Below are 22,466 nucleotides of genomic sequence, written 5' to 3'. Positions count from 1 at the left end.
ACCACTTCCTTGAACGCCTGGAATCCTTACCCAATCTGTTACCCCCGGAAACCATCCTTGTAACCATTGATGCCACGTCCTTATACACAAATATTCCGCACGTCCAGGGCCTCGCTGCGATGGAGCATTTCCTTTCACGCCGATCACCTGCCACCCTACCTAAAACCTCTTTCCTCATCACCTTAGCCAGCTTCATCCTGACCCACAACTTCTTCACTTTTGAAGGCCAGACATACCAACAATTAAAGGGAACAGCCATGGGTACCAGGATGGCCCCCTCGTACGCCAACCTATTCATGGGTCGCTTAGAGGAAGCCTTCTTGGTTACCCAAGTCTGCCAACCCAAAGTTTGGTACAGATTTATTGATGACATCTTCATGATCTGGACTCACAGTGAAGAAGAACTCCAGAATTTCCTCTCCAACCTCAACTCCTTTGGTTCCATCAGTTTCACCTGGTCCTACTCCAAATCCCATGCCACTTTCCTTGACGTTGACCTCCACCTGTCCAATGGCCAACTTCACACGTCTGTCCACATCAAACCCACCAACAAGCAACAGTACCTCCATTATGACAGCTGCCACCCATTCCACATCAAACGGTCCCTTCCCTACAGCCTAGGTCTTCGTGGCAAACGAATCTGCTCCAGTCCGGAATCCCTGAATCATTACACCAACAACCTGAAAACAGCTTTCGCATCCCGCAACTACCCTCCCGACCTGGTACAGAAGCAAATAACCAGAGCCACTTCCTCGTCCCCTCAAACCCAGAATCCCCCACAGAAGAACCACAAAAGTGCCCCACTTGTGACAGGATACTTTCCGGGACTGGACCAGACTCTGAATGTGGCTCTCCAGCAGGGATACGACTTCCTCAAATCCTGCCCTGAAATGAGATCCATCCTTCATGAAATCCTCCCCACTCCGCCAAGAGTGTCTTTCCGCCGTCCACCTAACCTTCGTAACCTGTTAGTTCATCCCTATGAAATCCCCAAACCACCTTCCCTACCCTCTGGCTCCTATCCTTGTAACCGCCCCCGATGCAAAACCTGTCCCATGCACCCTCCCACCACTACCTACTCCAGTCCTGTAACCCGGAAGGTGTACACGATCAAAGGCAGAGCCACGTGTGAAAGCACCCACGTGATTTACCAACTGACCTGTCTACACTGTGACGCATTCTATGTGGGAATGACCAGCAACAAACTGTCCATTCGCATGAATGGACACAGGCAGACAGTGTTTGTTGGTAATGAGGATCACCCTGTGGCTAAACATGCCTTGGTGCACGGCCAGCACATCTTGGCACAGTGTTACACCGTCCGGGTTATCTGGATACTTCCCACCAACACCAACCTATCCGAACTCCGGAGATGGGAACTTGCCCTTCAGTATATCCTCTCTTCTCGTCATCCGCCAGGCCTCAATCTCCGCTAATTTCAAGTTGCCGCCACTCATACCTCACCTGTCTTTCAACAACTTCTTTGCTTCTACACTTCTGCCTCGACTGACATCTCTGCCCAAACTCTTTGTCTTTAAATATGTCTGCTTGTGTCTGTATGTGTGGATGGATATGTGCGTGTGTGCGAGTGTATACCTGTCCTTTTTTCCCCCTAAGGTAAGTCTTTCCGCTCCCGGGATTGGAATGACTCCTTACCCTCTCCTTTAAAACCCACTTCCTTTCGTCTTCCCCTCTCCTTCCCTCTTTCCTGATGAGGCAACAATTTGTTGCGAAAGCTTGAATTTTGTGTGTATGTTTGTGTTTGTTTGTGTGTCTGTCGACCTGCCAGCGTTTTTGTTCGGTAAGTCACCTCATCTTTGTATTTATATATATATATATATATATATATATATATATATATATATATATATATATATATATATATATATATATATATATATATATATACACACACTCCTGGAAATTGAAATAAGAACACCGTGAATTCATTGTCCCAGGAAGGGGAAACTTTATTGACACATTCCTGGGGTCAGATACATCACATGATCACACTGACAGAACCACAGGCACATAGACACAGGCAACAGAGCATGCACAATGTCGGCACTAATACAGTGTATATCCACCTTTCGCAGCAATGCAGGCTGCTATTCTCCCATGGAGACGATCGTAGAGATGCTGGATGTAGTCCTGTGGAACGGCTTGCCATGCCATTTCCACCTGGCGCCTCAGTTGGACCAGCGTTCGTGCTGGACGTGCAGACCGCGTGAGACGACGCTTCATCCAGTCCCAAACATGCTCAATGGGGGACAGATCCGGAGATCTTGCTGGCCAGGGTAGTTGACTTACACCTTCTAGAGCACGTTGGGTGGCACGGGATACATGCGGACGTGCATTGTCCTGTTGGAACAGCAAGTTCCCTTGCCGGTCTACGAATGGTAGAACGATGGGTTCGATGACGGTTTGGATGTACCGTGCACTATTCAGTGTCCCCGCGACGATCACCAGTGGTGTACGGCCAGTGTAGGAGATCGCTCCCCACACCATGATGCCGGGTGTTGGCCCTGTGTGCCTCGGTCGTATGCAGTCCTGATTGTGGCGCTCACCTGCACGGCGCCAAACACGCATACGACCATCATTGGCACCAAGGCAGAAGCGACTCTCATCACTGAAGACGACACGTCTCCATTCGTCCCTCCATTCACGCCTGTCGCAACACCACTGGAGGCGGGCTGCACGGTGTTGGGGTGTGAGTGGAAGACGGCCTAACGGTGTGCGGGACCGTAGCCCAGCTTCATGGAGACGGTTGCGAATGGTCCTCGCCGATACCCCAGGAGCAACAGTGTCCCTAATTTGCTGGGAAGTGGCGGTGCGGTCCCCTACAGCACTGCGTAGGATCCTACGGTCTTGGCGTGCATCCGTGCGTCGCTGCGGTCCGGTCCCAGGTCGACGGGCACGTGCACCTTCCGCCGACCACTGGCGACAACATCGATGTACTGTGGAGACCTCACGCCCCACGTGTTGAGCAATTCGGCGGTACGTCCACCCGGCCTCCCGCATGCCCACTATACGCCCTCGCTCAAAGTCCGTCAACTGCACATACGGTTCACGTCCACGCTGTCGCGGCATGCTACCAGTGTTAAAGACTGCGATGGAGCTCCGTATGCCACGGCAAACTGGCTGACACTGACGGCGGCGGTGCACAAATGCTGCGCAGCTAGCGCCATTCGACGGCCAACACCGCGGTTCCTGGTGTGTCCGCTGTGCCGTGCGTGTGATCATTGCTTGTACAGCCCTCTCGCAGTGTCCGGAGCAAGTATGGTGGGTCTGACACACCGGTGTCAATGTGTTCTTTTTTCCATTTCCAGGAGTGTATATATATATATAATAGAGGGAAATATTCCACGTGGGAAAAATATATCTAAAAAGAAAGATGATGAAACTTACCAAACAAAAGCGCTGGCAGGTCGATAGACACACAAACAAACACAAACATACACACAAAATTCTAGCTTTCGCAACCAATGGTTGCCTCGTCAGGAAAGAGGGAAGGAGAAGGAAAGACAAAAGGATATGGGTTTTAAGGGAGAGGGTAAGGAGTCATTCCAATCCCGGGAGCGGAAAGACTTACCTTAGGGGGAAAAAAGGACAGGTATACACTCGCACACACACACATATCCATCCACACATACACAGACACAAGCAGACATTTCTTTACAAATGTCTGCTTGTGTCTGTGTATGTGTGGATGGATATGTGTGTGTGTGCGAGTGTATACCTGTCCTTTTTTCCCCCTAAGGTAAGTCTTTCCGCTCCCGGGATTGGAATGACTCCTTACCCTCTCCCTTAAAACCCATATCCTTTTGTCTTTCCTTCTCCTTCCCTCTTTCCTGACGAGGCAACCATTGGTTGCGAAAGCTAGAATTTTGTGTGTATGTTTGTGTTTGTTTGTGTGTCTATCGACCTGCCAGCGCTTTTGTTTGGTAAGTTTCATCATCTTTCTTTTTAGATATATATATATATATATATATAAAAACAAAGATTCTGTAACTTACCAAACGGAAACGTTGGTACTTTGATAGAAACAATAACAAACACAAACACACACACAAAGTTCAAGCTTTCACAACCCATGGTTGCTTCATCAGGAAACAGGGAACGAGAGGGAAAGACGAAAGAATGTGGGTTTTAAGGGAGAGGGTAAGGAGTCATTCCAATCCCGGGAGCGGAAAGACTTACCTTGGGGGGAAAAAGGGACAGGTATACACTCGCACAAACACACACACACACACATATCCATCTGCACATACACAGACATAAGCAGACATTTGTAAAGGCAAAGAGTTTGGGCAGAGATGTCAGTCGAGGCGGAAGTAAAGAGGCAAAGATGTTGGTGAAAGACAGGTGAGGTATGAGTGGCGGCAACTTGAAATTAGCAGAGATTGAGGCCTGGCGGATAACGAGAGGAGAGGATATACCAAAGGGCAAATTCCCATCTCCAGAGTTCTGACAGGTTGGTGTTAGTGGGAAGTATCCAGATAACCCGGACGGTTAACACTGTGCCAAGATGTGCTGGCCGTGCACCAAGGCACGTTTAGCCACAGGGTGATCCTCATTACCAACAAACACTGTCTGCCTGTGTCCATTCATGCGAATGGACAGTTTGTTGCTGGTCATTCCCACATAGAAAGCTTCACAGTGTAGGCAGGTCAGTTGGTAAATCACGTGGGTGCTTTCACACGTCGCTCTGCCTTTGATCGTGTACACCTTCCGGGTTACACGACTGGAGTAGGTGATGGTGGGAGGGTGCATGGGACAGGTTTTACACCGGGGGCGGTTGCAAGGGTAGGAGCCAGAGGGTAGGGAAGGTGGTTTGGAGATTTCATAGGGATGAACTAAGAGGTTACGAAGGTTAGGTGGACGGCGGAAAGACACTCTTGGTGGAGTGGGGAGGATTTCATGAAGGATGGATCTCATTTCAGGGCAGAATTTGAGGAAGTCGTATCCCTGCTGGAGAGCCACATTCAGAGTCTGATCCAGTCCCGGAAAGTACCCTGTCACAAGTGGGGCACTTTTGGGGTTCTTCTGTGGGAGGTTCTGGGTTTGAAGGGATGAGGAAGTGGCTCTGGTTATTTGCTTCTGTACCATGTCGGGAGGATAGTTGTGGGATGCGAAAGCTGTTTTCAGGTTGTTGGTGTAATGGTTCAGGGATTCCGGACTGGAGCAGATTCGTTTGCCACGAAGACCTAGGCTGTAGGGAAGGGACCGTTTGATGTGGAATGGGTGGCAGCTGTCATAATGGAGGTACAGTTGCTTGTTGGTGGGTTTGATGTGGACGGACATGTGAAGCTGGCCATTGGACAGATGGAGGTCAACGTCGGGGAAAGTGGCATAGGATTTAGAGTAGGACCAGGTGAATCTAATGGAACCAAAGGAGTTGAGGTTGGAGAGGAAATTCTGGAGTTCTTCTTCACTGTGAGTCCAGATCATGAAGACGTCATCAATAAATCTGTACCAAACTTTGGGTTTGCAGGCCTGGGTAACCAAGAAGGCTTCCTCTAAGTGACCCATGAATAGGTTGGCGTACGAGGGGTCCATCCTAGTACCCATGGCTGTTCCCTTTAATTGTTGGTATGTCTGGCCTTCAAAAGTGAAGAAGTTGTGGGTCAGGATGAAGCTGGCTAAGGTAATGAGGAAAGAGGTTTTAGGTAGGGTGGCAGGTGATCGGCGTGAAAGGAAGTGCTCCATCGCAGCGAGGCCCTGCACATGCGGAATATTTGTGTATAAGGAAGTGGCATCAATGGTTACAAGGATGGTTTCCGGGGGTAACAGACTGGGTAAGGATTCCAGGCATTCGAGAAAGTGGTTGGTGTCTTTGATGAAGGATGGGAGACTGCATGTAATGGGTTGAAGGTGTTTATCTACGTAGGCAGAGATACGTTCTGTGGGGGCTTGGTAACCAGCTACAATGGGGCGGCCGGGATGATTGGGTTTGTGAATTTTAGGAAGAAGGTACAAGGTAGGGGTGCGGGGTGTCGGTGGGGTCAGGAGGTTGATGGAGTCAGGTGAAAGGTTTTGTAGGGGGCCTAAGGTTCTGAGGATTCCTTGAAGCTCCGCCTGGACATCAGGAATGGGATTACCTTGGCAAACTTTGTATGTGGTGTTGTCTGAAAGCCATTACACCAACAACCTGAAAACAGCTTTCGCATCCCGCAACTACCCTCCCGACCTGGTACAGAAGCAAATAACCAGAGCCACTTCCTCATCCCTTCAAACCCAGAACCTCCCACAGAAGAACCCCAAAAGTGCCCCACTTGTGACAGGATACTTTCTGGGACTGGATCAGACTCTGAATGTGGCTCTCCAGCAGGGATACGACTTCCTCAAATCCTGCCCTGAAATGAGATCCATCCTTCATGAAATCCTCCCCACTCCACCAAGAGTGTCTTTCCGCCGTCCATCTAACCTTCGCAACCTCTTAGTTCATCCCTATGAAATCTCCAAACCACCTTCCCTACCCTCTGGCTCCTACCCTTGCAACCGCCCCCGGTGTAAAACCTGTCCCATGCACCCTCCCACCAGCACCTACTCCAGTCCTGTAACCCGGAAGGTGTACACGATCAAAGGCAGAGCGACGTGTGAAAGCACCCACGTGATTTACCAACTGACCTGCCTACACTGTGAAGCTTTCTATGTGGGAATGACCAGCAACAAACTGTCCATTCGCATGAATGGACACAGGCAGACAGTGTTTGTTGGTAATGAGGATCACCCTGTGGCTAAACATGCCTTGGTGCATGGCCAGCACATCTTGGCACAGTGTTACACCGTCCGGGTTATCTGGATACTTCCCACTAACACCAACCTGCCAGAACTCCGGAGATGGGAACTTGCCCTTTGGTATATCCTCTCCTCTCGTTATCCACCAGGCCTCAACCTCTGCTAATTTCAAGTTGTCATACCTCACCTGTCTTTCACCAACATCTTTGCCTCTGTACTTCTGCCTCGACTGACATCTCTGTCCAAACTCTTTGCCTTTACAAATGTCTGCTTATGTCTGTGGATGTGCGGATGGATATGTGTGTTTGTGCGAGTGTATACCTGTCCTTTTTTCCCCCTAAGGTAAGTCTTTCCGCTCCCGGGATTGGAATGACTCCTTACCCTCTCCCTTAAAACCCACATCCTTTCGTCTTTCCCTCTCCTTCCCTCTTTCCTGACGAAGCAACCATTGGTTGCGAAAGCTAGAATATTGCAGTTGAGCATGATTGAGTTGAATAGTGAGAGAGAGAGGTTGAGATGGATGCAGAAATGGGGAAGATGAGATGAACACAGATACAGGGTAGGAAGAGATGGACGGAGAGAGAGGAGTGAAGGAGACAGAGAGGAAGGGAGGGAAAAGGAGGAGGCTTTGGCCAGAGAGAGTGAGGAGGAGATGGGCAGAGAGAGAAGTGGAGGTGGACAGGGAGAAGAGGGAGGAGGAAATGGAAAGAGACAGGGTGTGAGGTGGAAAAGGGGGAGGGTGTGACAAAGCAGGTGAAAGGGATCAGAGAGAACCTTTAGGGGGAATGTAGATGAGGAGATATTTTTAAATTTTTCCTTATTTTCTGATGAAACCATAGCTAACACATGCATATGTGAGCGTACCTAGTACATATTAAATGCAGTTGGTGGAATTCATATACTCCTACCAAATACGTAACATGTTTGAAGCTAAACAGTTATAAATAGTTCAGAAACTACAAATTATTAAGTAATCATTGCAGACTCACTCAGATAGCAATTTTGTCATATGATGACATGTTGGAGACCGTGGCTGTTTTTGAAAACAAATGTTGATCGTGTTAGGACAGCAACCAGCCACAAATTTACTTTGAGTTCCTTTATTCAAAGGAAACCGTTACCGGTTTCGAATCGTTGCGATTCATCATCAGACGGTTTACACGCTTTCTTTCTACATTTGGTGTATTTTTAACAGATTAATTGCCGTGAAACGTCGGTTTCGAGTGATTGTTTCTATAACGTTCATCCAATCGATGTAAACGAATTCCCACTGCATCCTCGTTGTTGCACACGTAATAGTTCTCACTGTACACTTTAGATTTGTCACTGAGTTCATTCCAACCACATGTGGTGCGTGGTTGGAATGAACTCAGTGACAAATCTAAAGTGTACAGTGAGAACTATTACGTGTGCAACAACGAGGATGCAGTGGGAATGCATTTACATCGATTGGATGAACGTTATAGAAACAATCACTCGAAACCGACGTTTCACGGCAATTAATCTGTTAAAAATACACCAAATGTAGAAAGAAAGCGTGTAAACCGTCTGATGATGAATCGCAACGATTCGAAACCGGTAACGGTTTCCTTTGAATAAAGGAACTCAAAGTAAATTTGTGGCTGGTTGCTGTCCTAACACGATCACTCAGATAGGTTTGAACCATTGTAATGAACTACTGTAATTTGAACATATAGAGTGCCAAAAACTCCTTATCCAGTTTAGTATTTGTGTTCCACATTTTGACCTATGGTGTGTTTTTGATGGTGCTAGAAAACTGTTTTGTAATTTAACATTTTGATTTCACATTTTGACTAACGATGTACTTTTAACACAGATAACAGTTCCGTAATTAATAGACACAGTTAAACCAGTTACCATTAATCCAATTTGTCAGTGCAACTGAGAGGGAAAATAAAGAAACAATAAAAAAGCATTAAATAGTTAATCTTATTTCATGTTGGTGCTAGTTTCACTCTTTGTGCCCTTTATACCAGGTAAGACTAGAACTAGTCATTAGCTATACACCTTATTCCTAACGATTCTAGACAGGCACAAGTTTTAAATGTTTTAGCTCAGGTAAGTTAACTGATGGGAATGACCCATTTATTCTGACTTCACTCTCTGTCCTTGGTAATAAAATTATTGTACTTAGTGCATGATTATATACTGGAGTTATCATTGTTTTAGCAATTTTTGTTATAATTGCTCAGAAATACTTGAAAAATTCTCATTCAAAAAGACTGATATCGGGTATGCATCATTTACACTTTGCTCCATACTCTTCTCTGTATGTTATTATGCTTTTTTTTCTTTGATAGTGATTTGCTCTTATTCTTTGAATTCTGCTTAGAGCTTTGTTTAGAACATTATTTAGAATTTACTCAATTTAATAAAAGAAGTATCCAAGTTACAACTAAGTGCTCACTGCACACACTAAATGATTAATTTCGCATTTGTATGAAGCTCTATTGCATCAGTAACTGGTATTTCCAAGTGCTTGTCTCAACTAACTGTAACAGGTTCATGCCCCACCTGAAACCGTTTTTCTTCTCTAACATAAATGCACAATCCTCCACCCTCTGAAGAAGTTCTACAGTGAAAGTAAGTATTTTCATACAACAATAACACTACATGTAGGGTTTCTGTGTTTCTCCACTAATGCTCAAATACCTAAACTATTGTAAAGTTTACAGTTTGGAGTTAAATTTCAAATTGCTGCATTTTTTAATTTGATATATTGATGAAGGATTGTTATGTCTGTGAAATGTCCAATGTTCTTGCCCTAATGGTTTCTTTTACTTCAAGACGTTTAGGAAGTTTGCCTTTCAGTGTGTCAGAATCATGAAAATGCTATCTCTTTGAGTTTTTATTGTATATTTTTTTAGATTGGTGTAGATGTTCTTTAGACAGTGGAACTTGTTGCCGCTGGGTTCTACTTCTCTTCTCTTCCACAAGACAATTTCACAATCATGTCCCAAAATCCACCCTCATTTTCTCATGTACCTGCTGCACCAATGTTCCCCTGTTTAGATGTAGGTCATGCCTAGAGAAACCCCATCCAGATGGGGCAGAGTAACATCCACAAAGTTTGTTATCATCAGTTCCATTTACAACCACATATTAATCGACCTCACAGCTCAAAAAAAATATATACTAATGCCAAAAATCAAAGTGGCTATGTTTTCCAGATTGCCACTTGTGTTACATGACCTATCCCTGTCCAAACTATTTCCCACCCAATCCACTATCCTAGCTTGTACTCTTTTGTAAAATTCTTATGTAAAAGCCTTTAGTTCTCTATCACTTGACATGGTTCAGCATTTGAATATGCTGGTGGCCTGGTACACTATTACTAAACTTTCCTGTAACGAAGGGCCTACAAATCATCCAAGGCTAGTACCTAACAGCAGCACTTTCTTCTTCCTAATACTTAAACACATTTCTATGCTTTCTGACTGAGGCTGAAGTGTGTTGCACACTTCCTGCTCCCAGTCCTACTGAAGACTATTCTCCTCTTAATTCTGTCAGTGATCAATATCTTCTCTTAATGTTTATGATGAAACAGTCAGATCACATTATCTTGCTCCCTGCTACCCTACCAACCACCAGTTCTTAATCACTGTCCTCAAATGGGGCAGTGGTTCTTTTCTTCACTTATTGGTTCTGTCTTTTCATGACTCGATTTATACACATGTAAAACACCAAGTTGCACTGTAATTGGGCTGCTGCACAAAACTGTACGTCCTTCTACAACTGGCTGATAAGTCAGTTGAGAGACTGCAGGAAGACAAGGACATACAAACTCCAATAGGTCTTTTTCTAGTAGAGTACTTTGTTGTGTCATCAGCATACAGGACAACAACTGTCTCCTGTAAGAGTGCAAACTGGAGATTATTACTGTAAAATAGAAACAACAAAGACTTCCAAATCAAATTGTGCAGTATGCTATGAGAGAATGCTTCAGGATGCTTATTGCTAAGTGATAAACAATGTTTCATAACATGCATAGGCACTTATATGTATGTATACATATATTTAAAAAAAACATGACTGTGCTGTGGTAACTACACAATCAAATTCCGGTTTCTGCATAAGGATATCATTGTTCACAGACTCAGTTTTTGCATTACTTACCGTAACCTCATCCTTCACATCTCCAACATCAGAGAATAATGAACTGATGTCTCTGTTTATCTGGTCATCAAACTTGCTCAATATTTTTGGATATTCAGTTAGCTTTCCATCTACTACACTACGAAGTGCTGATAAAGTTACACTGAAGCCCTAGAAATGACAAAAACCTTAAAAAGAAAGCATAATGTAATTTTTCATACTGCACAAAACTTGTAAATAGAAATAGAAAGAAATGAAAGTTATTTCTCTTTCAATGTAGAAAAGAAAATGGTGTATTGTGTGTGTGTGTTAAACAGAAGACAGGCAAAAGATGTACTATAAAAGGACTTCTATGGAATAATTTTTACAAATAACTCTTGTCCTATTTGTTGAGAGAAACATCTGTACTTTAGGAGGCATCTGTGTGATATGAGGTTTACTCTATCTGGCAGCAAGCCTTTTGCTACTTTCCAAAAAGAACTGTTTTCTATTGTGGGAACTACTGTGTATTTGTTCTATGCAAACAATTTGCCCATAAATGTAAACTAGTCATCTCTTTTTGTTTGCATATGATATATCAATATTAGCTTAATATCATAAAGAATAAACAATTCCTGGCTGTGTTATTAATAAACTTAATAGTCATAATACATGATTCCTGCTAAAGTGGATTGGCCTTTAACACTTCAAAAACTAAATTGGTAAAAGGGACGACCAAATGGTACAAAAGCGAGGTCATTAAAATCAGCCATAAAAATCATTACCTAACTGAAGAGAACTCAGTTAAATTTCTAGGATTTCAACCATAAAAATATATTTCTGTAATTGTGTTGCTTATTCATAATAATATATAACAAACTATAAGAATATATACGGGATGATATTTCAGAGGTTTTTATCAGCATGACTGTTGGTAGTGCAGAGTTCCATTTTACAAACAATATTTTGAAACCCAGCCAAGTTACCATTTTCATGTGCACCAAGCAGTGGTTTAGTGTGTTAACAAGCAGAGCTTCAATAACACTATGAAGAAATATTGGTTGCTGTACCAACATTTACAGTTGAATTTGATGATGAAAAATGCTTAGCTCCTGCACCAATACCAATTTTCTGTGAAACTACTCAGTGCTTCCTGGTTCTGATGTTAAAGATGCATGGTGAGAACTTGATAAAATGAGTGCTGAGTCCAAAACATTGCTTAATTTGAATTGTCTGTTCTTGTTTTTACATCTACATCTACACCTACATCTATACTCTGCTAAAGACCATGAGCTGCATGGCAGAGGGTATGTCCCAGTGTACCAGTTACTAGCATTCATTCCTGTTCCATTCACTTATGTAGCACAGAAAGAATGATAGTCTGAATGCCCCTGTGTGTGTAGTAATTATTCCAATCTTATCCTCACAATCCCTATGTGAGCTGTATAGGGGGTTGTAGTACATTCCTAGAGTAATTATTTAAAGCCAGTTCTTGAAACTTTGTTGATAGACTTTCTCAGGATATTTTATGTCTATCTTCAACACTCTTCCAGTTCAGTTCCTTCAGTATCTCTATGACACTCTCCCATGGATTAAACAAACCTGTGACCATTCGTGCTGCCATTCTCTGAATACGCTCAATATCCCCTGATAGTCCTATCTGGTATGGCTCCCACACACATCAGCAATATTCTAGAACTGACTGCATGAGCAATTTGTAAGAAATTTCTTTTGTAGACTAATTGCACTTCCCCAGTATTCTACCAATAAACCAAAGTCTACCACCTGCTTTACCCACGAGTGAACCTATGTGATCATTACATTTCATATCCCTAAAAAGTGGATCACCTGGGTATTTGTATAAGTTGGCCAATTACAACAGTGACTCATTGATATTATAGTCATAGGATACTACATTTTTTTCATTTTGTGAAGAGCAAAATTTTACATTCTTGAATATTCAGAGTAAGTTGCCAGTCTCTGCACCATGTTGAAATGTTATCAAGATCTGACTGAATATTTGTGCAGCTTCTTTCAGACAATACTTCATTATTGTTTACAAGGTTATCTGACACCCTTAACTTGACAGACACCTTAATAAAGGAGCCCTACAAACTTGGAATTTGCACAAGATACATATCTAGTATTTCATTTCATTATTATACTGCATGCAGTGCTCAGTCATAAGTGATTCACGATACATATCTTGTATCTCATTTACCTATTGTATATAAGCAGTGTTCAGTGATAAGTGATTTGCTTGCCTCCAGAAGTTTGTTGTGTCACTGACACTACTTACACTTTTGCTTGATTGTTCCCATGATTGGTCTCACAAGCAACTTGTAACATTGGCATGAAGTCTAGCATACACCCAACATCTCACATATAACAATCCAACTTTTGTATCCAATGGTAACTTGACAATTCATATTATCGTAGGATTGTATGGTTTGTTCTCAAGTTCCTCTCCCTGACGGCTACAGCTTTCATTGAACCTTATTGGACACTTGGTGAATATCACTGTCTGAGATTCCCAGAATTTCTACCAAACTACATCATATTGAACCCACAATATGTATCACTCATGAGAGCAGCATGCTGGCTGGCCAGCACAATCACAATGGGTTCAAATGGAAAACTATTTCTGTTGTGGGCATAGCAACAGATCTCAACATCAAAAGAACCAAAGTCTATCAAGTGCCTTTCTAAACTTACCATACAATGTATTATAGACATAACATGCCATACCCCATGCTACCTAATATACTGTATGTTTGACAAAAATGGTTTTCCTGTAGGCCTATTTCTGTAGTACCAATACTATCTAAAATCATTGAGGTGATACAAAACAAGAAACAAGTAAATGAATATTTTAAGTGTGTGTGTGTGTGTGTGTGTGTGTGTGTGTGTGTGTGTGTGTGTGTGTGTGTATGTGTGTGTGTGGTTTGAGGATCTTACGGGCACCCAACAATGTTATCAGAGCTCTAACAATGATCAACATAAACAAATGTGGATAAGAATGAAAAATGTCATACACACATGCAGACAAAATGATCACACAGTTACTCTATCACACAGGCACTCTTACATTCAATAAAACCAATGAGGAGGCAAGATAGCTAATCAAGAAATTACAACAGAGGGAAAACAAAATGCAGCAGCGCTAAAAGAACAGCACAGGGAAATGAGACTGGCTGACTACTTACAAAAAACTTGGGTGAGCCAGCCATCCTGTTGACACATTAAAACTATCTCCCCAAAATCTTGTTAAAAACATGGGACAATTCACAAAACTTTAAATGGCTCAAATGCCTCTGAGCACTATGGGACTTAACATCTGAGGTCATCAGTCCCCTAGAACTTAGAACTACGAGGGCAGTTCAATAAGTAATGCAACACATTTTTTTCTCGGCCAATTTTGCTTGAAAAAACCGGAAATTTCTTGTGGAATATTTTCAAACATTCCCGCTTCGTCTCGTATAGTTTCATTGACTTCCGACAGGTGGCAGCGCTGTACGGAGCTGTTAAAATGGCGTCTGTGACGGATGTGCGTTGCAAACAACGGGCAGTGATCGAGTTTCTTTTGGCGGAAAACCAGGGCACCTCAGATATTCATAGGCAGTTGCAAAATGTCTACGGTGATCTGGCAGTGGAAAAAAGCATGGTGAGTCGTTGGGCAAAGCGTGTGTCATCATCACCGCAAGGTCAAGTGAGACTGTCTGATCTCCCGCGCGCGGGCCGGCCATGCACAGCTGTGACTCCTGCAATGGCGGAGCATGCGAACACACTCGTTCGAGATGATCGACGGATCACCATCAAACAACTCAGTGCTCAACTTGACATCTCTGTTGGTAGTGCTGTCACAATTGTTCACCAGTTGGGATATTCAAAGGTTTGTTCGCGCTGGGTCCCTCGTTGTCTAACCGAACACCATAAAGAGCAAAGGAGAACCATCTGTGCGGAATTGCTTGCTCGTCATGTGGCTGAGGGTGACAATTTCTTGTCAAAGATTGTTACAGGCGATGAAACATGGGTTCATCACTTCGAACCTGAAACAAAACGGCAATCAATGGAGTGGCGCCACACCCTCTCCCCTACCGAGAAAAAGTTTAAAGACATACCCTCAGCCGGTAAAGTCATGGTTACAGTCTTCTGGGATGCTGAAGGGGTTATTCTGTTCGATGTCCTTCCCAATGGTCAAACGATCAACTCTGAAGTGTATTGTGCTACTCTTCAGAAATTGAAGAAACGACTTCAGCGTGTTCGTAGGCACAAAAATCTGAACGAACTGCTCCTTCTTCATGACAACACAAGACCTCACACAAGTCTTTGCACCCGAGAGGAGCTCACAAAACTTCAGTGGACTGTTCTTCCTCATGCACCCTACAGCCCCGATCTCGCACCGTCGGATTTCTATATGTTTGGCCCAATGAAGGACGCAATCCGTGGGAGGCACTACGTGGATGATGAAGAAGTTATTGATGCAGTACGACGTTGGCTCCGACGTCGACAAGTGGAATGGTACCGTGCAGGCATACAGGCCCTCATTTCAAGGTGGCTTAAGGCCGTAGCATTGAATGGAGATTACGTTGAAAAATAGTGTTGTGTAGCTAAAAGATTGGGGAATAACCTGGTGTATTTCAATGCTGAATAAAACAACCCCCGTTTCAGAAAAAAAATGTGTTGCATTACTTATTGAACTGCCCTCGTACTTAAACCTAACTAACTTAGGGACATCACACACATCCTTGCCCGAGGTAGGATTCAAACCTGTGACTGTAGCAGTCGTGTGGCTCCAGGCTGAAGTGCCTAGAACTGCTCGGCCACCGTGGCCGGCATAAAACTTTAAAACACAAACCATAGTCGTTTGATCATTGCATAAAATAGACTGCAGATCTGCCAGCAAATCCACTGCAGTCAGCTGGTCAGCAAATAAAATGAAGTCCAATAAAGTGTGGTGCACCATAATCTGCATGCCACAAGCACCACACATCTAAGGGTTCTCTCGCCAGAGTGAAATTCCATGTATCATAGGGCTGTGACCAAAGTGAAGACGAGTAAGGAGGACCTCATCCCATTGACATGGCTGGAAGGAAGTACACCATGCCCAAGTTGTGGGCTTGACGAAATGGAGCTTGTTGTCTGTCACTTCTAGCCACTCATGTTCCCAGTGACACAGGACTTTATACCACAACAGTGAGGAGAGGGCACGCAGGGGGGGATAGCACACTGAAATACCTGACTGTCACGACATGGCTCCTTGGCTGCACCATCAGCCCTTTCATTCCCCAGAATTCCCATGTGCCCTGGTACCCAGCAGAAAGACACCTTCTTCCCCAGTTGTTGTAGTTGGAGGAGGGTGTCCTGGATAGTCTGGGTTACTTTATCTGCTGGGTACAAATGATGGAGAGAGTAAAGGGCACTCAAAGAATCTGAACAGATGAGAAATCTAACACTGGGAGAATGTTTCATCTCCTTCAGTGACCACAGGATTGCATACAATTCTGTGTCAAAGATGGTAAATTAGGGAGGCAGTCTGACCTTGAGGACATGATCCGGGAAGACAACAGAGCAACCAAAGAAGTCACCCTGCTTAGACCCATCCATAAAAAAAACTACATGATTGTGGTGCTAGATGAAATGGCAGAAAAGACCGCATTAAAAACAGAAGCAGGAGTGCTATCTCTCCTGCACCACACCAAATCTAAAATCACTATGGGCTGCTCCAGTAACCAGGGTGGCAGATGGTTAAAACCCTGGAATTGGGGTGGCACTGGCACCACATTGAGTGACTTTAGCACATGCTGCACATGGATCCCGAATAGCATTGTGGCTTACGGACAGTTGGAAAAGAGGCATTCCACATGTGGATGAACAACAGTATATTGTGTGGGTGAAGTTGGAGCTGTGAGGAACTTACATGCTTGGCTCACCATGAGCAGCTGGCACTGGATGGTAAGCGGCAGTTCCCCCACCTCAGCACAGAGGCTGGGTATGGGACTGGTCCGAGAAGTGCCTGTGGCCAGTCGAATTCCCTCATGGTGGACAGCATCAATGATCCACAAAGAAGACGGCCTCACTGACCCATACACCATGCACCTGTAGTCCAGCCACAAGTGCACAACAGCCCGATAAAACTGGAGGAGATGTACCTTGTCCGCTCCCCACAATCTGTGGCTAAGGCATTTGAGGATGTTCAGCGCCTTCAGGGTTTGGGCTTTTAAATCTTACAGGTGTGGCAAGCACGACAATCTGGAGTCAAAAATGAGGCCCAGAAACCTCACCGTCTCTCTAGAATGTAGGATGGAGTCCCCCATCTTCAAAGCAGGCAAATTAAAAAGACGACGACAACAATTAAAATGAAGACAAACCCACTTATCAGTAGAAAACTGAAAACCTGTCTCTGCAGCCCACTCCTCTAGCTGCTGCACTGTAAATTGGAACTGATGACTCGGCATTGAAACACTGGAGGAGGAGCATAAGACAGTAAAATCTTCCACAAATAAGGAGCACTGTACAGGACTCTTTACCATTGATGTAATATTGTTGATGGCTGTGGCAAAGAGGGTAACACTTAAAACACTGTCCAGAGAGACACCAATCTCCTGCTCAAATCAATCAGAGAGTGTGGTGCCAACTCAGGTCTGAAAAAACCGCTGAGACAAGAAAGACTTAAAGAAAATGGGGAGGTGCCCACGAAAGATCCACTCATGCAGTTGAGTGAGTATACAGTGTCTCCAGATAGTATCATATGCCTTACTCATATTGAAGAAAATGCCAATACAGTGATGCTTACAGAGGAAAGCCTGCTGAATAGCTGCCTCTTAAATCAGGCTCAGTACAGATTTCATGCTGGTCAGTCCACAATGAAAGCACGCAGGATATTGTTTTATCTGTCTTAGAGAGATTTTTAACAAAATGAACATACACATGCCACATTGACTAATCTCAAAAAGGCTTTTGACACTATGAGACAATATCTAAGAATAACAAATGGTTTTACAGGCTCAAAAAACAAATAAATACACGACAGAATCATGTCACTATAGTAGTAGCTCTGGGATTGTTGCTTGTACTATTTTTGTCCATTTTTTATGTTCATGATCTTTTTAGCTTATTATCTTTGAAAATAATAATATATGCTGACAATTTCACATTTCACTTCCCACAATGGCACAAATGTTATGGTGCAAATGAATGAACTTACGATGGGGAAGAATCTTTCTGGCTTCAAGAGAGTTAAGTAACATTAAACAATAGGAAAACTGAGATGTAGGATTATCCTCTATTGGTGCAGGTAATGACTGTTACGGGAAAGACTTTGTCATATTTCAGGGTACTCAACTTGACACCAAAAAGATACTGGAATACTCACAGAGATAATGTATGCAACACCTATTTGGTGTGTTGTACTTTGTTAGGAAATAAAAATCTGTGTTACTATGTGTCTATGCCTTTTTCTATACGTTTCTAAACTACTGTATAGTGATGTGAGGTAATTCTGCTGGAGCCAGAAGGCTTTCTTTTTTTCTTCAGGAAAAAAAAGCCATCTGATACAGGTATGATCTGAGAGTAAATACCCCTTGCAAACTTTATTTCAATGAAAACAATATACTGGCTGCCCCCGCATATACATATTTAGCACCATTCTGCAAGCCTGGATCAATTGTGATGAACATAATACATGATCACATAATTGCTCTTGTGGAACCAGGAATGGGAACTCTTCAAATATTTCTTGGTGTAGATGAACAAAAATGCAAAACACCGTCATGCATGTAGGAAAATCTTTTATGAGAACATTAGCAAGTAGGATGCAGCAGTAGAAAATTGATGACCTCAGAAAGACAATAGGCATGCGTGGTGAAGTGTGCTTGCTTGTGTGTGTGTGTGTGTGTGTGTGTGTGTGTGTGTGTGTTGTGTGTGTGAATAGTGCATGTGTCTGTTTTACTGATGAAGGATGTGCCCGCAATGTATATGTGCCTGTCTTTTATATGTGCCTGTGTGCAGCTTGACACATGTCCTTCAGAGGTAAATATGTAACTATGCAACTATGTATGGACCAATACAGCCTGTATTTAAATTGATACAACATAATATACATGTGTAACTGTGTGCAATGCCTTATGCAGCTTGGAAGTTGTGAAAAGGTAACCAAATAAATATACACGGAAGTATATATGTCATTGTAGGCACTTGCACACACAAGAAGAATAAAACAATACCAACTTTATTTCTGCACGGGGTCATAAAATATACATTTTTAGTCATTTACTTAAACACGTTCAACGTTTACTTACACTTCAATGGATTTATTATGTCTGTATTTTGTCGGGGTGTTGAGCAACTTAGACAATTAAGCAAGTATTAGTTATGAATCATATAGTCTTAGCCATACAGAAATAACCATGTTGTTAATGACATACAGTGTCTGGACAAAAATATGGAAACTCAGAGAGAAATGCATGCTTGAACATATATGCAGATGCTAGCTAAGCCTGCAGGATGCACTATTGTATTTTACCCCAAATGGCTCCTCTGCTATGCTCTCAATATGTTGCATATGTCAGGTGTGGTGCTAACAGTGTTCTGTGAAGTCTTGAGTGCATTATATTGGAGCTGAGTGAATTTGAACATGGGTAAATTGTCAGTGGTCATATGCTGGGTGCTTTCATAACCAAGGTAGCCAAAGTGTTTATTGTTTCCACAGAAATCATGTCAAAGATATATATCATATATAGCAGAGGCAGGAAGATATTATGATAACAACATATGGTCACTGAAGGGGATTTTGAGGAAAAATAAACAGAACAACAACCTCCAAAAGTCACTGTAGATCTGAATGTCACACTTGTGAAGTCTGACAGCACCAAAACAACATGAATTGAGCTCCATAAGCAGGGAATTACAGGGTTAGCTGGAATTCCAATATCACTCATCAGTTATTCAAATGCCAGTAACAGAGAAATGTAGTACCGAAACCATAAACCTGGACCATGTAGCAATGCAAGAATGTTCTTCATTTGGATGAGTCTTATTTCATATTGTTCCCAAACTCTGGCTGAGTGAAATGTGGTGCAGGTTCAATGGTGATTTCAGCTGCCATATTGTGGTATTCTGTGGGCCCCATGGTTACTCTGCTGGGTCTCATTACTGTCAAGGATTATGCACCCATTTTGGCTGGTCAGATCCTTCTCACAGTACAATGTTTGTTTCCCCATGGTGCTGCTGTGTCCTGAGATGACAGGGCCCCTGTTCACATAGCTCACATTACCCAGGATTGGGTTTATGAGCATGAAGAAAAACTGTCACTTTACCCCTGATCACCACAGTCAGCAACTTTTCAATAGCCTACTACTGAGCCTTTGTGGTCTACTTTGAAGACATGGATGTGTGATTGCTATCCATCTCCATCACTGTTACTTGACTTGTCATTATTTTATAGGAAGAACAGTTTAATATTCCCTTGACAACCATACAGGACTTGTATTCATCCATTCTGAGATGACTGAAAGCTGTTTGGAATGCCAACTGTTTTCCTGCAACATATTAGGCATGTTAACGTGTTGTCTATGTGGTGTTTCCATATTTTTGTCCTCCCCCTGTACCACTATTCAGATATTATGGGAACTAAGTAAGCAAATTTATCATAAACAATGTTCAAAAAATTCTATAAGGAGTACTGACAGGTACATAAAGATAATATCCCACAGGGAACTTCACAGAATGAACTGATAGCAGTACTAGTTAGATGCAGCTGAGTATTTTTCAGTCATAATGGAAGTGTCATCAATAATCAGAGTGAAGAATGTTTCTGGCTTCTGCACTTTGAAAGTTATTCATATAGGTTAGGGAATAGTACAGGCTCAATCAAATTCTTTAGAAAAGTTACAATGAAATTTCATTGTTTATGGCTGGTAAGTGTTGATTAACAAATGAGGATGTGGCCTGTAAAGCTGAAATTCAATTGTGGAATCCAATTTCATGCAGGATACTGCGATTATTATGATAACTATAGAGTGGAGAACCTGAGCAGCAGGTACACACATAAATTAAGAGTTGAGTATTGTAGCTCAACTTTTGAACATGTTGTCTTTGTCAGGGAAGGACTTACGTACTTACACAAACACAGGGAGAAGAAAGAACTAATGTACTGTAGAGAGAGATGATGAGTTGTTGGTACGGACAGTTTTCAAAGAAATTGTTCTCGGCAGTTTACAGCAATGAAACTCCAAGGCTGTGTCACATTGTAACAATTAACGCTATTGTATTGTGCAGAGCAGATTACAGTTTTTTGGTAATCAGAGATTATCTTGGAAAAACAGAAAGTATCACATTATCAACCTACTTCCATTTATCAGACAGCTATTCATGTAGTTCATACACGAGTGTCCCACAAAACAATGTAAAAAAAAATGTTTACACTGCTACTGAAAGATGTCCTCTTGTTACTGTCCATCCAAAAGATATTAATATAGAACTCTTTCTCAAAACATTGATTAAGCAAGGAATTCTTTGTAGCGCTCTGCTTCCACAGAATGCAGCCTCTGCAAATGTAGCTTGATAATGTTTGTCGTATCTACTTATTTCAATAGAAAAGAGATAATTGCAAATGAAGCCCTTCACTGGATTGTAAGACATGTACAGTCACATATTTTGGTAGATCACCATTCAAATTACTTCATTCCAATTTAGTGTACACTCCATCAGTAATGTGGACTTGGGATTCAGCAATGGACAGGATGTCTAGTGTGTTATTGAATACCAAACTGACAGAAAACGAACTGTACTGTTCATTTCATCAGCAGCAAACAGTGTTGATTGGTAAACTGCAGGGAAGCATCTACTTTGAATGTTCCTGGTTGCTAAAAGTCAGTTGCTATACAACAGTTCTTTGCTGTAAATATTAAACAAACATAAAAAACAAGAAAGTAAAGCAATTAAAATCAAAACTTACCAAGTAATTTACTTGATCTTCTGGTGCACATGGTATCTGGAATTCATCAATAATGTCATAGAGTTCCTTACAATAATCCATCTGAGTTTCCATCATATCAACCTAAGAAAAACAATAGCTTTAAAACAGTTTTGTAAATATAAATAGTGTTAGTGTAAATAATTACAGAAAATAAGATACTTATAAATAAATTTTAATCATACTGGAGGCAATAGAAAAGCATATGCTTACCAGCCACTGAAATAGGAACTGGAGCTACATACATTAACAGCTACACCAGAAAAATAGAAATTAAAAAAAAAATGATGATTTCATGGCCTGAAATAAGAACACAAGAAACAGGAAGAAAAAATACAATACACAGGAGCTAAATGTTATAAAATGTGGTTCAAAACCCATTGTCATTAGCAGCACAATGTGAAGGAAATTGTCAGCAGGAACATTATTGATACAAATTTCAGACTGGAACAATCAGACGACAAAAAGCGAACTGCAAAAACTGCAAACCAAACTTGAAAGAAAGCAAAGAGAGCCAATGGAAAAAGAAGTCATGAAAAGCAAAATAAAGATTTGATGATGTGGAGGAGCAGGTTATTCAAAAAAAAGGCAGTGAGAAGAGAGGAAAAAAATTAAATTAAAACATCAACAATGCTATTGGACACTCATTAACATG

At 42.4% G+C, this 22,466-nt stretch overlaps 1 protein-coding gene across 1 annotated transcript in view; it reads right to left on the bottom strand.

The window, feature by feature from the left end:
- LOC124795954 (dynein axonemal heavy chain 6) overlaps positions 1–22,466 on the bottom strand; it is a 1,096,896-nt gene that overhangs the window by 837,045 nt on the left and 237,385 nt on the right. The window contains exons 13-14 of the mRNA XM_047260034.1: positions 21,794–21,895; positions 10,879–11,028 (exon numbers count right to left, since the gene is read on the bottom strand). Of these exons, the coding sequence (XP_047115990.1) occupies positions 10,879–11,028; positions 21,794–21,895 (252 nt within the window). The remainder of the gene's footprint in view (positions 1–10,878; positions 11,029–21,793; positions 21,896–22,466) is intronic.

This window comes from Schistocerca piceifrons, chromosome 4 (genome assembly GCF_021461385.2).
Source record: "Schistocerca piceifrons isolate TAMUIC-IGC-003096 chromosome 4, iqSchPice1.1, whole genome shotgun sequence".
Lineage (NCBI taxonomy): Eukaryota > Metazoa > Arthropoda > Insecta > Orthoptera > Acrididae > Schistocerca > Schistocerca piceifrons.
Note: the sequence above shows the minus strand (reverse complement) of the source record. Positions and strands in the feature narration are given on the sequence as shown.